This window comes from Protopterus annectens, chromosome 6.part0 (genome assembly GCF_019279795.1).
Source record: "Protopterus annectens isolate FY-2018-M chromosome 6.part0, PAN1.0, whole genome shotgun sequence".
Taxonomy (NCBI): domain Eukaryota; kingdom Metazoa; phylum Chordata; order Ceratodontiformes; family Protopteridae; genus Protopterus; species Protopterus annectens.
This window is the reverse complement of record NC_056737.1, coordinates 734,207,635-734,222,262: the sequence shown is the minus strand read 5'-3', so window position 1 is coordinate 734,222,262 and position 14,628 is coordinate 734,207,635. Positions and strand designations below refer to the sequence as shown.

Sequence of the window (14,628 nt, the reverse complement as noted above, 5' to 3'; positions counted from 1 at the left end):
AATCTCCTTGCAGTCAGCTGGGCCAGTTTTGACAAACCTTTGAAATAATGAGTTAACTTCTCTTGCTTGTCTTCTGTCAGGTAAGCCATTTGAGAGGCTGTGTCTAGATTGCCTCCTAAGAAGGTTATTTGCTGGGATGGCTGCAGTCTTGACTTTTGGAAGTTGACTGTGTATCCCAGAGCCTGTAGCAATTGAATGACATAGTTCAAGTTTTTGTCAACATCAATTTGTGGTCCGCTTGTATGAGGCAGTCGTCCAGGTACGGGTAAATTTGGATCCTCTGGAGCCTGCAATGAGCAATTACTCAAGCCAGGCATTTTGTAAACACTCTGGGCACAGTAGATAAGCCAAATGGCAATGCTGAGAATTGATAATGCTCTGGCCCTGCAAGAAATCTGAGGTATCTTCTGCAGCTGTGTCTGATAGGGACATGCAGGTATGCCTCCTTGAGGTCCAGAGTAATCAGCCAAGACCCCTTGCCCAGCATGGGAAGGAGTTGCTGTAGAGTCAGCATTTTGAACATTGGTACTATGAGAAAGGTGTTTAATGCGGACAAATCCAGTATTGGTCTCCATTGAGTTTCTTTTCTTGGAACAAGGAACAGTCTTGAGTAAAACCCCTGGCCTTGTTCTTGTTGTGGAACTCTTTATATTGCTTTGATCTGAGCAAGCAGAGAAATTTGCTTGATAGCCTCTGCCCTCTGGTTTTGAGGTAGGTTTGGCATGCCTTGTTTTCTTGGTAATGTATGAAAGTGGAACCTGTAACTTTGGTCTATAATGTCCAAAATCCATTTGTCCTTTGTCAATCTGTGCCAATTGTCTGAAAACAGAGATAATTTTCCGCCCAAGGGTGCTTCTATTTGCTCCTTGGTCAGCGGAAGTAGAGGAAAGTCATTGAGATTGTCCCTGTGGGGCAGGGGAGACCCCTGTGTCACTTCTTTGGTTTGCTGGTTGCCATTGTCGTCCCCTGTAAGAACCTCTGTATTGTCCTCTTCCTCGCCACGCCTGTTTTGCCCCTTTGAAATCTTTCAGTATTAGGAAAGGACCAGTTTTAGAAGGCCAATTCCTGCTGAATCTGGGTGGCTGAACCTGGAGGAAATCTTTGACTGTCTGAACTGATTTTGCTTTTTCCTCAATGGTCTTTAATACATCTTCAGCATTACCACCAAAAACCTTGTTCTTTTCCAAGGGTGCATCAAGGAGTTTTGCCTTAACATGATCTGGTAGCGGTTGTTCTTTTAACCATGCATGTCTCGAATGACCACCCCTGTCATAGCTGCCCTACATGAAGCTTCCAATGCATCATATCCACACTGAAGAAAGTGATTGCTAACTTGCTGAGAGTTGTGTACAGCTTCCTGCAAAGACTTCCTATCTAAAGGATCAGAAGAGGCCAATGTTTTCTGTAAATCATCTAACAGGTAATCCTGATATTGAAACATATAAAAGAGACAATTGAGAGCTCTCATAGATAGTTGTGGAGGTGTAAACCTTCTTTCCCCATCTCTCTAATGACCTAGCTTCCCTGTTTGAAGGCAAAGGATTTTTGGAGGTGGTAGCTGAAACCCCTTTAGGTCCCTGAGAAATAGTTTCTAAATCAACAGCATGGGCTCTAAAGAAATGAGAATGTGTTTCTGGGACCCTATAATATCTGTCTGGCTTGGCAGGAGCAGGAGGAAGAGTATCAGGGGTAACACTGGAGTCAGAGTATAAATTATCCAAAACATCAAGCACAGGAGGGATAGCTAAGGGCCTGTGTTGGGGCTTTTAAGGAAGGTATGAAGGCGCTTTCTGGAATCAGAAACTTCCTGGCCTTGCCACTTTAAATCTTCCCTCATGGAATGCAGAACTTCCCCAAAAGAAATATCCTCAGGAGGGAGGCCGAGGGGATGGAGTCCTCTGCATCTGAGTCCTCATAGGTCTGGAAAGGCTCTTCCTGGCTATCGGAGTGGCCAGAGTCCTCAGAATCTTCATCTGAAGGAAGAGGGTCAGAGGGCTCAACGCTGGGCCTCTTATCAGGAGGAGGCTGGGATCCTCTCAGGATGGGCCTGGGACCCTCTGATCATGGAGATTAAGTCTGCTGCCATAGTCATGATTTGTGTCTCAGGAGTAGGCTGAGGTAAGGCTTTTGCAGTAAGGTGCTTAGTCTTGCTGGCTGCCTTAGCACGTGTGTAGGCCTTGATAGACATGGACATGGGAGGCCTAGCAGCTCCACGTGCAGGAGTTACCTTATCCACAGCAATGGTCTCGGGCATTTCCTCGGTTACAGTATCCGGAGAAAAATCAATAACTGGCGTCGGTGTGGTCTCCGGTATTGGAGATATCGGTAATGCGGTGTCTTCGGTTCGGAGCGGTGAAATAACCGCCTCAGAGGGAACAGGGGCACTCACGGTAGGTTTTGGCGTGGTGTCAGTGGAAGACGCGGGCCGAGGATGGCGGTCCCGGTCTTTACGTTTTTTAGGAGTCTGCGATGTCGGTAATTCCGACGGCATTGTATAATCAAATTTATCGCCGAAAAAGTCTTCAGCGAACTCCGCCCGGCGCCTGAGAGTGCGCTTATTGAAGCGAGCACAGGTGGCACAGGCCGAGAAGTCGTGGTCTGGGCCAAGGCAAGGAAGGCAGTAAGAATGGAAATCCTTATGAGGTATTTGTTTACCACAAGACAAACAATTATTAACTTTTTCAGTAATTTCTGACATCGGCTGAGGCAAGAAAATGTCCCCAACGGGGTACTTAGCTTTTTTGATGACTTCGGATCAAAGAATACAGGAGCTGACCAACCGGGACTTGCGAACTGCTTCTGCTTCGGGCACCGCGCGGCAAGAAAGACTGAAGAAGATGGCTTCGGCTGATGCTTATGTACTCCTGCCGCTCTGACGTCGGAGAAGAATGCAACATCAGCCGACGTCGGACCCAGACTTTGGAATCCGGCCGACCGAGGGCTGCCTGAGGCAGGACAACCCATATGTTATGACTGCAGTTGCATTCTTGAAGGACATTTGCTTTTCTTTGTACTCCAGGGGTGTAAGCTACAAAAAGCTGATCAGACTTCCTGCTGGTCTTGGTTCTGTCCAGGTAGTAGCGAAGTTGTCTGTGAATGTCCAAGGTATGCAACAGTCTTTCCCCTTTGCTCTCAGGATTGGGGAAGAAAGTAGGCAGGTGAATAGCTTGATTTAAAGAAACCCTAGATACCACCTTTGGCATAAAAGTAGGGTTGGTTCTTAAGGAGACCCTGTCTCTGTGAAAGATTATGAACGGTGGTATTGCCATTAGGGCCTGTAGTTCAAACCCTTCTTGCTGAGGTAATTGCCAACAGGAAAGCTGTCTTCCATGAGAGAAATTGTAAGTCCACTGAAGCTGCTGGCTCAAAGGGAGGTAGAGTCAGTTTTTCTAGGACAAAGTTGAGGTCCCAAGCTGGCACTGGAGCCTTTCTTGGTGGCTTAATGTTCTTGATTCCCCTGAGGAATTGCCTTAACAAAGGATGTGAAAACACAGGTGGATCAGTGTTACATCTAGCTGAAATAGCTGAAGCATGTATTTTTATGGAAGAATATGAGAGTCCATTCTGTAGCATATCTGCCAAATATTCCAGGATGAGTGGGATGTTCAATAATGATGCATCATGTCCCTTGCTGGTATTCCAAATGCTGAATCTCTTCCATTTTGCTAAGTAAACCTTTCTGGTGGATGGTCTTCGAGCTTCTGTTAATATCCGCTGAACTTCCTTGGAGAGAGTTAGATTGAGGTTATTCATGGGATCTCCCAGGCTGTTAGCTGCAGCGTCTGAAGGTTTGGATGCAATGTTTTGAAGTTGTGTTGAGTCAAAAGTAGGGGCCATTGGGGAAGGGCCCACTTTTTGTTGTGACATATGCTCCGTAGTAGTGGATACCAGTGTTGTCTTGGCCAGTCTGGAGCTATTAGGATCCCCTTGGGCCTCTCTGCTTTGATCTTTAGTAATACTGTGGTCATCAGTGGCAGAGGTGGGAATGCATAGATTTTTAGGAAGTTCCAGTTGAATGAAAGAGCATCTATTTTCCAAGCTTGTGGATGATATGTCCTTGAACAGAATTTTTGTAGATGATGGTTGAGTGGGAAGCAAATAGATCTACCTCTGGCCTGCCCCATGTCGAGGTGAGTTGTGTGAAGATTTTCGGATGTAACCTCCACTCGTGTGGATCTATGAAATTCCTGCTTAGGCTGTCCGCCAGCACATTGTCTTTGCCTGGAACAAACTGGGATTGCAACTGTATGTTTAGGCTCAGTGATTTTTCCCAAAGATTCATTGTCAGTCTGCAAAGGGGGTAAGAATGGGTGCCCCCCTGCTTGTTTATGTACCACATCACAGTGGTGTTGTCTGTCCGTATCAGTAGATGGCCTTGCTGAAGTTGTTGTCGAAAGGCCTCGATGGCATGCATTACTGCCAGCATTTCCTTTTGGTTTATATGCAGATGTGTTTCCTTTGGAGACCATTGTCCTTGTATACATCTGCCCTCCATGTGCACCCCCCATCCAAGGTCTGAGGCGTCTGTGGTCATGATCTGTGTTATCTGAGGTTTTTTGAATGACATACCTGTGTTTGCCTGGCTTACCGAGGCCCACCATAGGAATTCCTTTTGTAGGCATGGAATGAGCGGTATGGTTGTCTCTAGGTTGTTGCTGTGCTGAGACCATAGGCTTTTTAGGTACCACTGAAGCTTTCTCATGTGTAGTCTTGCTAATGGGACCAGGAGAATGTAGGATGTCATGTAACCCAGGGCCTGTAGGAATCTCCTTGCAGTCATCTGGGTGAGTTTTGACAAACCTTTGAAATAATGAGTTAACTTCTCTTGCTTGTCTTCTGTCAGGTAAGCCATTTGAGAGGCTGTGTCTAGATTGTCTCCTAAGAAGGTTATTTGCTGGGATGGCTGAAGTCTTGACTTTTGGAAGTTGACTGTGTATCCCAGAGCCTGTAGCAATTGTATGACATAGTTCAAGTTTTTTGTCAAAATCAATTTGTCGTCCGCTTGTATGAGGCAGTCGTCCAGGTACGGGTAAATTTGGTTCCCCTGGAGCCTGCAATGAGCAATTACTGAAGCCAGGCATTTTGTGAATACTCTGGGCGCAGTAGATAAGCCAAATGGCAATGCTGAGAATTGATAATGCTCTGGCCCTGCAAGAAATCTGAGGTATCTTCTGCAGCTGTGTCTGATAGGGACATGCAGGTATGCCTCCTTGAGGTCCAGAGTAATCAGCCAAGACCCCTTGCCCAGCATGGGAAGGAGTTGCTGTAGAGTCAGCATTTTGAACATTGGTACTATGAGAAAAGTGTTTAATGCGGACAAATCCAGTATTGGTCCCCACTGAGTTTCTTTTCTTGGAACAAGGAACAGTCTTGAGTAAAACCCCTGGCCTTGTTCTTGTTGTGGAACTTTTCTATTGATTAGATCTGAGCAAGCAGAGAAATTTGCTTGATAGCCTCTGCCCTCTGGTTTTGAGGTAGGTTTGGCATGCCTTGTTTTCTTGGTAATGTATGAAAGTGGAACCTGTAACTTTGGTCTATAATGTCCAAAATCCATTTGTCCTTTGTCAATCTGTGCCAATTGTCTGAAAACAGAGATAATTTTCCGCCCTGTGGTGTTGTCTGAAAGAAGAGTTTTGCTTAAAGGGTGCTTCTATTTGCTCCTTGGTCAGCGGAAGTAGAGGAAAGTCATTGAGATTGTCCCTGTGGGGCAGGGGAGACCCCTGTGTCACTTCTTTGGTTTGCTGGTTGCCATTGTCGTCCCCTGTAAGAACCTCTGTATTGTCCTCTTCCTCGGCCACGCCTGTTTTTACCCCTTTGAAATCTTTCAGTATTAGGAAAGGACCAGTTTTTAGAAGGCCAATTCCTGCTGAATCTGGGTGGCTGAACCTGGAGGAAATCTTTGACCGTCTGAACTGATTTTGCTTTTTCCTCGATGGACTTTAACACATCTTTAGCATTAGCACCAAAAAGCTTGTTCTTTTCCAAGGGTGCATCAAGGAGTTTTGCCTTAACATGATCTGGTAGAGGTTGTTCTTTTAACCATGCATGTCTGAATGACCGCCCCTGTCATAGCTGCCCTACATGAAGCTTCCAATGCATCATATCCACACTGCAGAAAGTGATTGCTGACTTGCTGAGAATTATGTACAGCTTCCTGCAAAGACTTCCTGTCTAAAGGTTCAGGAGAGGCCAATGTTTTCTGTAAATCATCTAACAGGTAATCCTGATATTGAAACATATGAAAGAGGCAATTCAGAGCTCTCATAGATAAAGTAGTGGAGGTGTAGACCTTTTCCCCATCTCTCTAATGACCTAGCTTCCCTGTTGGAAGGCAAAGGATTTTTGGAGGTGGATGCTAAAACCCCTTTAGGTCCCTGAGAAATAGTTTCTAAATCAACAGCATGGGCCCTAAAGAAATGAGAATGTGTTTCTGGGACCCTATAATATCTGTCTGGCTTGGCTGGAGCAGGAGGAAGAGTATCCGGGGTAACACTGGAGTCAGAGTATAGGTCATCCAAAATATCTAGCACAGGAGGTATAGCCAGGGGCCTGTGTTGGGGCTTTTTAAGGAAGGTTCGAAGGCGCTTTCTGGAATCAGAATATTCCTGGCCTTGCCACTTAAAATGTTCCCTCATGGTATGCAGAACTTCCCCAAAAGAAATATCCTCAGGAGGGGAGGCCGAGGGGATGGAATCCTCTGCATCCGAGTCCTCATAGGTCTGGAACAGCTCTTCCTGGCCATCGGAGTAAACAGAGTCCTCAGAATCTTCATCTGAAGGGATAGGGTCAGAGGGTTCAACCCGGGGCCTCTTATCAGAAGGAGGCTGGGATCCTCTCTCAGGATGGGCCTGTGAACCTCTAATCATGGAAATTAAGTCTGTGGCAATAGTCATGATTTGTGCTTCAGGAGTAGGCTGAGGTAAGGCTTTAGCAGTAAGGTGCTTGGTCTTGCTGGCTGCCTTGGCACGTGTGTAGGCCTTAATAGACATGGCCTAGCAGCTCCATGTGCAGGAGTGACCTTATCTACAGTAATGGTCTCGGGCATTTCCTCGGTTTCAGTATCCGGAGGAAAATCTATAACTGGCGTTGGTGTGGCCTCCGGTATCGGAGGTATCAGTAATGCGGTGTCTTCGGTTCGGAGCGGTGAAATAACCATCTCAGGGGGAACCGGAGCACTCGCGGTAGGTTTTGGCGTGGAGTCGGTGGAAGACGCGGGCCGAGGATGTCGGTCCCAGTCTTTTTGTTTCTTAGGAGTCTGCGATGTCGGAAGTTCCGACGGCATTGTATAAGCAAATTTATCGCCGAAAAAGTCTTCAGTGAACTCCGCCCGGCGCCTGAGAGTGCGCTTATTGAAGCGAGCACAGGCGACACAGGCCGAGACGTTGTGGTCTGGGCCAAGGCAAGGAAGACAGTAAGAGTGGAAATCCTTATGAGGTATTTGTTTACCACAAGACAGACAATTGTTAACTTTTTCAGTAATTTCTGACATCGGCTGAGGCAAGAAAAGGTCCCCAACGGGGTACTTAGCTTTTTTGATGACTTCGAATTCAAGAATACAGGAGCTGACCGACCGGCACTTGCGAACTGCTTCTGCTTCGGGCACCACGCGGCAAGAAAGACTGAAGAAAATGGCGTCGGCTGATGCTTATATACTCCAGCCGCTCTGACGTTGGAGAGAAATGCGACATCAGCCGACGTCGGACCCAGACTTTGGAATCTGGCCGACCGAGGGCTGCCTGAGGCAGGACAACCCATATGTTATGACTGCAGTTGCATTCTTGAAGGACATCAAAGAACATCTAAAGTCTTAAGATTATGGATTGTATAAAATGGTTCAGTAAGTTGAGAAAAGAAGCTAACACAATGACAGGGGGATGAAGTCTCAACTATGGTGCATATAACCTTGGTTCAATTAGCACACATAGTGCGCCTTAGGTACTACCACAGTAGAACTGGCATACCTGCTATGAGAGGAAGGTCAAGAGGGTTGCATGAATGGGGCACATAACATTCTTAGACTTACCTGGTGATGGTCGAGGAAACAACACTGAAGTGCTTCCTGATATTAGTTTCCTGTGGTAGTGCACAGTGGATCAGTATGGTGTGCCCACTTTGTGTCCCACCCACAGGGTGTTAACTGAGACACAAGCAGGGCAGAAACAGATAGAAAAACACTCTCAACAGCAGTATGCCCAGGAGCTAGGATCCCTTAATGATCTCCCTGGACCAAACCCTTTTAATAGTTAGTCTGAGGGGAAGCCAGGAGGGGTATGTAAAGAGATCCTGTGATGAAGGACAAGCAACAGGGTCTACACTGCTAGTCACCTGGCAGAGAAAGAGAGAGAGAAAGTGAAAAAAGAAAACATTAATTCCACTGTTTACAAGCATCAAAATGAAACTTGAATATCACTGCTTGATGTGGTGCCTTAAAATAACGATCAGTAACTGAGAACTAGAAAAATTACAGTGCAAACCTACTAAAATTACTGTACAGCAATTATCCTACACAATTCAGTTTACCTCACAGATTACAAAGTCATTCTAATTGTGCACTAGTATTCTAATTTTGGTCAACAAGGTTTGGAGGGACCCATCTGTTTTTGAAAGTATAGGATTACAATTTGTCAGTAGACAAGGAACTCTCAGACTTAGTTTTAGAAAGTATATAAACACTTTGAAATGTTTCTGCCTAGATTAATTAAGCAATGGTACAAACTCTCAAAATGGTAAAGCTGAGACAGCAGGAACTCAAAGATCAATCTGAGGAGGTCAAACACGCAAAAAATAAAAACTAAAAAATAACTTTAAATGTGCCGAGTAGATGAGTTCTACAGTGATATGAAATTTAGGGTACAAATGGCAGGCTAAAAAGGACTCTTGTCATATGCTTTGTTTTCATTCTGTACAACCTAACAGCTGTGATGGAGTAGTGGTACACTGTTCTGATTATGGTGTACAAGGTCCTGGGTTCAAGACTGGGCACAGCTGATTATTTGTGGGAGGGTGGCATAATGTTTAAGGTGTTTGCCTTACAGACACAAGGTACAGGGTTTGATTCTTATGGGGGTAATTGCCTAGGCTTAAAATAGCCCACAAGGGCAGTTAGCCTAGTACTAACCTATGTATAAAGAACACACATTTTTTTTTAATTCCAAATTAACACAAGTCCTGGCAATTTACCTGACATGTGCACCTGATCTTTTAGTAGTTCATTTAAAATCAGAGTTGGCGGAACCAGAAAGGAACTGCTACTAAACATATGCCATGGAGTAGTTTTGCCTACATGTAGAAATTACTTGCATATGACACACTGACAAGCTACACTGGAATTAGAATGATTATGAAAATTTACTGTAAAAAAAGAGTTTTATAACTCTGCATCTGCAGTTTACCTGTTCACATAACTGGGACTGAAATTTCTGAATTTCTTTTTGTAGAGCTTGGTTTTCATTCTGCATAGCCTAAAGAAGAAAAAAATGTCTTTTTATTGCAAATTAACAGAAGTGCTGGCAATTTATCTGGCAACATGTAAACTTGATTAAAAAGTAATTGTTCACAATTTAACAAAGAAAATCAGTCACTGCAAGTTTTACTCTACATTCTGTTAGACTCCACATACCAACAACTCTTCTTCCTGGCATGACACCAGTAAGTGCTTAGCCTGCAGCAGCTCTTCAAAGTGCTTTGTCTTTTCCTCTTTGCTCTGAATGCTGTGAAGACACAATCAAAAACATGACTTTCAAACATACACATCTTCGAATTTCAGACCAAAATTACTGTTAGCAGCTTATCTTAAAATACAAACTGATAGATGATTGCAAAAAGTATGTTATGCAGACTCCTAACAAATCTATCACTTAAATCTTCAACCTACAAGTCAATATTAATTTTAACATAGCTCCAACAGGAGACATCCTCCCAAGCAATTCAACATAAGCCAGTTATTTAAAAAACCCTCTGCTAAGAAAATATTCCTTGGAAAATGACACTTTTTGGTTTAAACCCTTGTAAAAAGAGAATAGTAAGACATGAAATGGAAGACTCAGCATGTTTAATGCAGATGCATGCAATAAGAATGGCCTAAAAAATAAGACAAATCCCTTCTATTCACCAAAACTAAAGAAAATGACAAAAGATTTTTGAGATGCCATTATCCATGTAGGACAGCACCTACTCTACTGCATTTGCCAGAGTAAACTCTAGAAAACTAATGTTCCAGTAAGTATAAATTCTAATACCGCATATGGAAGTAACGGGGAGTTTAATGAAGACTGAAAAAACCTCCACTCCCAATGAAAAATATGGAGCAGCAGCCTGTAGGGAACAGCGTGAATCTTGAGAGTCTACATGCTAACATCCATCAGAAAAACACTCTCAAGGCAAAAATTTCATATACAAACATGCTGTTGACAAAAGGTTTAATGTGTAGTAATCCCTCACTGAAAGGCAAGATGTTCATCTGGGCTACTGACCAGTCATAAACTGGCAGATGGAAGGCAGAACCTGCTAACAACTTAACTTGTTACTCCAGTTATCCTTATTAATTTGTTACATGACCTCATACAAGAACAATGTTCAAAGATGAAAACTTAAAGGAAGTACGGCCACAAACAAGTTTCAGGCTACAAAGGTATAAGTCAAAGGAAACTACTTTCCCCTTTTATGATGATCAGGTTCATAATTTAATCACTAGAATGTGAAGAAGCGTAGGTAAGGACATATGAAGTGGACCCAAATTACAGTTATCTTTCTCCCTAAGCCACATATATACCAATTAGGTGACCAGCCAGGTTCCAAATACTTCCCATTTCTTAAGAATCTTCTGGTTTGACTTTAATTTCCCGTAGTGTGCCTACTAGGGTTTTAAGCTCCATTAGCGGTGTGTGGGGGGTGTAATTTGTTTCCACCTGTTCCGTTATAAACTTCTTGGTTAACAACAAATTCTGTGCTGCAGGAAGCTTTACTACTCATAAAAAAAACCTCTTTGGCAATACTGAAACCTTTGCACCCACAGCTGCATCACCAAGTTTAAACTGAAAGTACAAGACAATCCCAAAATATGTGCAATCAGTTTGCTGGCTCTGGTCTATGACAACTGGAAGATGTCACAGGAAAAATACAGGCTAGCCTCACCAGCATAAAAATATTTGAATTGGCATTAACAGCCAAAAAAAAAAAAATCTGAATTTTCTAATTTTGTTTAAAAAAAAAAAAAAAAAAAGAGTATGCCTTATCAATAACACCTTTGATTCGATAATGCTGCCACATTGTTAATAATTCAAGAAACAATTAAGATCGTCTTTGGGGTTAATCTTACAATGATGGAGACTTTCCACCTCTTTTATTAAAGGGTCATAAAATGCTATATTAGATACATTTAAGCCCATTCTTATCAAATAGGAGTACAAACGCTAACTAAAGGCATTTAAAAGTGAAACCCCTCTCAATCTATCAGACTTCTCTAGAAAGCAGGGATAAGTCTGTTATAATTACTGTCCGCCTTTATCCGTGTTCGCTCCTGCCACCATGTCCCTAACTTATTTTGATTTAAAAAGTCATTTAGGAAAACCAAGATTTCTCTTTTCAACAATGAGGTTCCTAAAAATTCTCACAAAAGCTTATTCTTTGGTACTGCACAGAGCTTACTAAAGTTCCTGAGACAGGAAGAGAGTATTTCCTTACATTGTGAATAGTTGGCTGACATTACGCTGTATAACCATCTTTAATCCAGTCACCTGAATATGCAAACCAAAGCCAGGGAATCCAAAGCCTGTTAAAAACTTGGGCAGCGACAAAAAAAAAAAAAAAACTCAAGAAAATCGTATACCTGCTACCCAGGTAAAGTCCTCACTAGTTATTAATGACATTCCAGCTTTATCATAACTACGTCTATAAAAAGAAGTCAAGTCTTACCATAACGTTCCGTGTTGTTGATCTTTGTTCATTCATTACTGATGGGTTATCGGTTCCATCCTCGAAACAAAGCCTGCCAATATCAAGCTCGTGTCAGCCAAAATACTCTCGAGCCAAGGTCCTACCCAGAATGCTCTGCTCCCTGTTACCTCAGATCGAGTTTGCAAGTTGATAGCTAAAGGTAGAGGCTACCACTGGTCATAAGAGACCTAACAAAAAGGACTACATAAGATTAACCAAGAACGTCCAGATGGGGGACGGAGGGTGGGAAGTAATGAATGAACGAACAGCAGCAACACAGATGGAACATTATGGTAAGACACAACTTCTTTATCTGATGTTGTTAATCTTCGTTCATTCCTTACTGATGGGACAGAGTTCCCAGCTACCTGTATTCCTGGGTGGCCCTCGTGGAAGGACATTCCTGAGCACCATGGAATGAAAGGAAGCTCTACCTCTGGAAACAAAGTCCAATTTGTAATGAAGACTAAAGGTATGAGGTTTGGCCAAAGTTGCAGCTGAGCAAATATTATTGAGGGAAGCCTTATAATGGAAAGCTGCTGAAGTCGCCATAGATCTTGTAGAATGTGCTTTGACTCTGAGGCAAGATGAGATTGTTTATGTTGTAGATAAAGGTGATACAATTTCTCAACCATGAAGCCAATTTAACTTTTGATACAGGATGACCCCGTCTAGGTCCAGAAAAAGTGAGAAAGTTGGTCTGATTTACGGGTAGATTTTGTTCTGTACACAAAAACGTAATTGCCTATAAACATCCAAGGAGTGCAGGCAATATCATTGTTGGGGATTTCGAGACATCCACCAGAGTAAATCTTGCTTGCATCTCTGAGTCACACTTATTTGAAAAGAAAAACGGTGTTGTAGAGGGTACCACTGAGTGAGAAGTAACCACTGAAGAAGTCTCATGTGGAATCTGGCTAGGGGAACAATGGTAACCGAAGCTGCCATTGACCCCAATAGCTGAAGTACAGATCGAGCTGGGGATTTGTGGTGACACAGCAGCAGCTGAACTTGTCGTATTCTCTGAAGTCTGTGTTCTGGAAAGGATTTTGTGCAATTTCTCATGTCCAACAGTACCCCCTAAGAATTTCAAAGACTGAGTTGGGGTTGTGTTGGATTTCTCCCAGTTTATAGTGATTCCCAGACTTCGAGCTGTTGAGAGTATTCTGCAGGGCTTCTTCCAATAGATGCTTGGTGGGGGTGGCAAGGAGCCAGTCATCTAGATATGTAAACACCTGGAATCCTTGAAGTTGCAAGTGAGTGATAACCACTGCCATGCATTTTGTGAACACTCTGGGGGACTGTAGACAGACCGAAGGGCTGGGCTCAAAACTAGTAGTGACTGGCTCCTACACTGAAGCATAGGTATCTTCTTGAGCGTTTGTCCATTTTTATGTGGTAATACGCATCTTGAAGATCTACAGAGCACATCCAATAGTCTTCTTCCAGAAGAGGAAGGATAGACTGAACCGTGACCATCTGGAATTTCTCTTTTTACAAATTTGTTTAGTGTACTGAGATCCAGAAATGGTCTCCAGTCCCCTGTCTTTTTTGGTACTAAAAAGAACCTTGAGTAAAATCCGGATCATATCTGGTCTGGGGGGACTGTCTGGATGACTCTTTTTTGTAGCAGCTTTTTGAATTTGTGTGCTGCTGTTTCCTTTTAACCAGGTGGGACGTTGGGTAACACTCTTGATGAGACTGGGCAAAGATGGAAGGGGATGTGATAGCCTCTGGATATAATCCGTTGTACCCAAGAGTCGGTTGTTATATTTTGACAGGCAGCAGGGTACAAAGAAAACTATCCCCGACCGCTTCCAGAGGTGAGAAGTTGGGCAATGCTTCAGGAGAGCGGATAGGGTTTAGCCATAGAAAGAATCTCTGGAACCCCAGTTTCGCGGACCTCCTCTGCCCCGAAAGGGGAATCCTCCATTTGAGTTTCCCCCTCTGCCTCTAGGGGAAAACTAGGTACGTGCATCCAGGAAAGAACCCTGTAATTTCTTGTGCCAGATCTTTCCACTCCTCTGATTTCTAGAGTAGAATCGCTGAGGGATGGAGTGTCTGACACCAACAGGAGACAAGGTCTTGCCATCTTGTTCGCACCATGCCAGCGTATCCTTGACTTTAGGGCCAAACAAAGAAGTGGCCTCTATAGGGCATTCATGAAGGAAGCCTTAAAGGAGTCCATAAAGTCACAAAGGTGCATCCAAGTATGTCTAGCGACTATACACTTGTGCCTGCCGCTCTAGCCGCCCCTTCCGTTGCATGAGAAATAAGATGCATGGAAGAGTTGGAAATGGACTCTAGGGTGGCTATCTGAGAAGCTACATTATCACGGATGTTGTCAGAAACAGCTCCTGCCAAGGTTTCAGAGAGCTGGTTGGTAAGATGTCGCTGAAGCCTGGTAAAATGTGCCAAATAATTCAAAGACCTTATGGCAAAGGTCGATGAAGCAAACACATGCTTCCCTAATCTGTCAGTCACCTGGGACTCCTTGTTGGGCAGATGGACAGTTTGGCTCTCTTCTGCCAAATCCTTCTTAGTAGTAGCTGCCACCACCATAGCATCTACTGGGAGACCACATGAGCAGTGGGGTGCTCGGCGGGGGGGTGATATTTTATCTGTTTCTCTTGGGTATCGCTTCCATGGTATCAGGAGCCTTCCATGCGCGATGCACAATGAGCTGGACAAGCT

General features: G+C 43.8%; 1 protein-coding gene across 1 annotated transcript in view; it reads right to left on the bottom strand.

The window, feature by feature from the left end:
• Positions 1-14,628, bottom strand: part of KTN1 (kinectin 1) — a gene marked incomplete in the record, with an annotated part of 2,305,074 nt that overhangs the window by 1,655,594 nt on the left and 634,852 nt on the right. Inside the window, 2 exon segments of the mRNA XM_044074427.1 lie at positions 9,393-9,461; positions 9,620-9,710. Of these exon segments, the coding sequence (XP_043930362.1) occupies positions 9,393-9,461; positions 9,620-9,710 (160 nt within the window).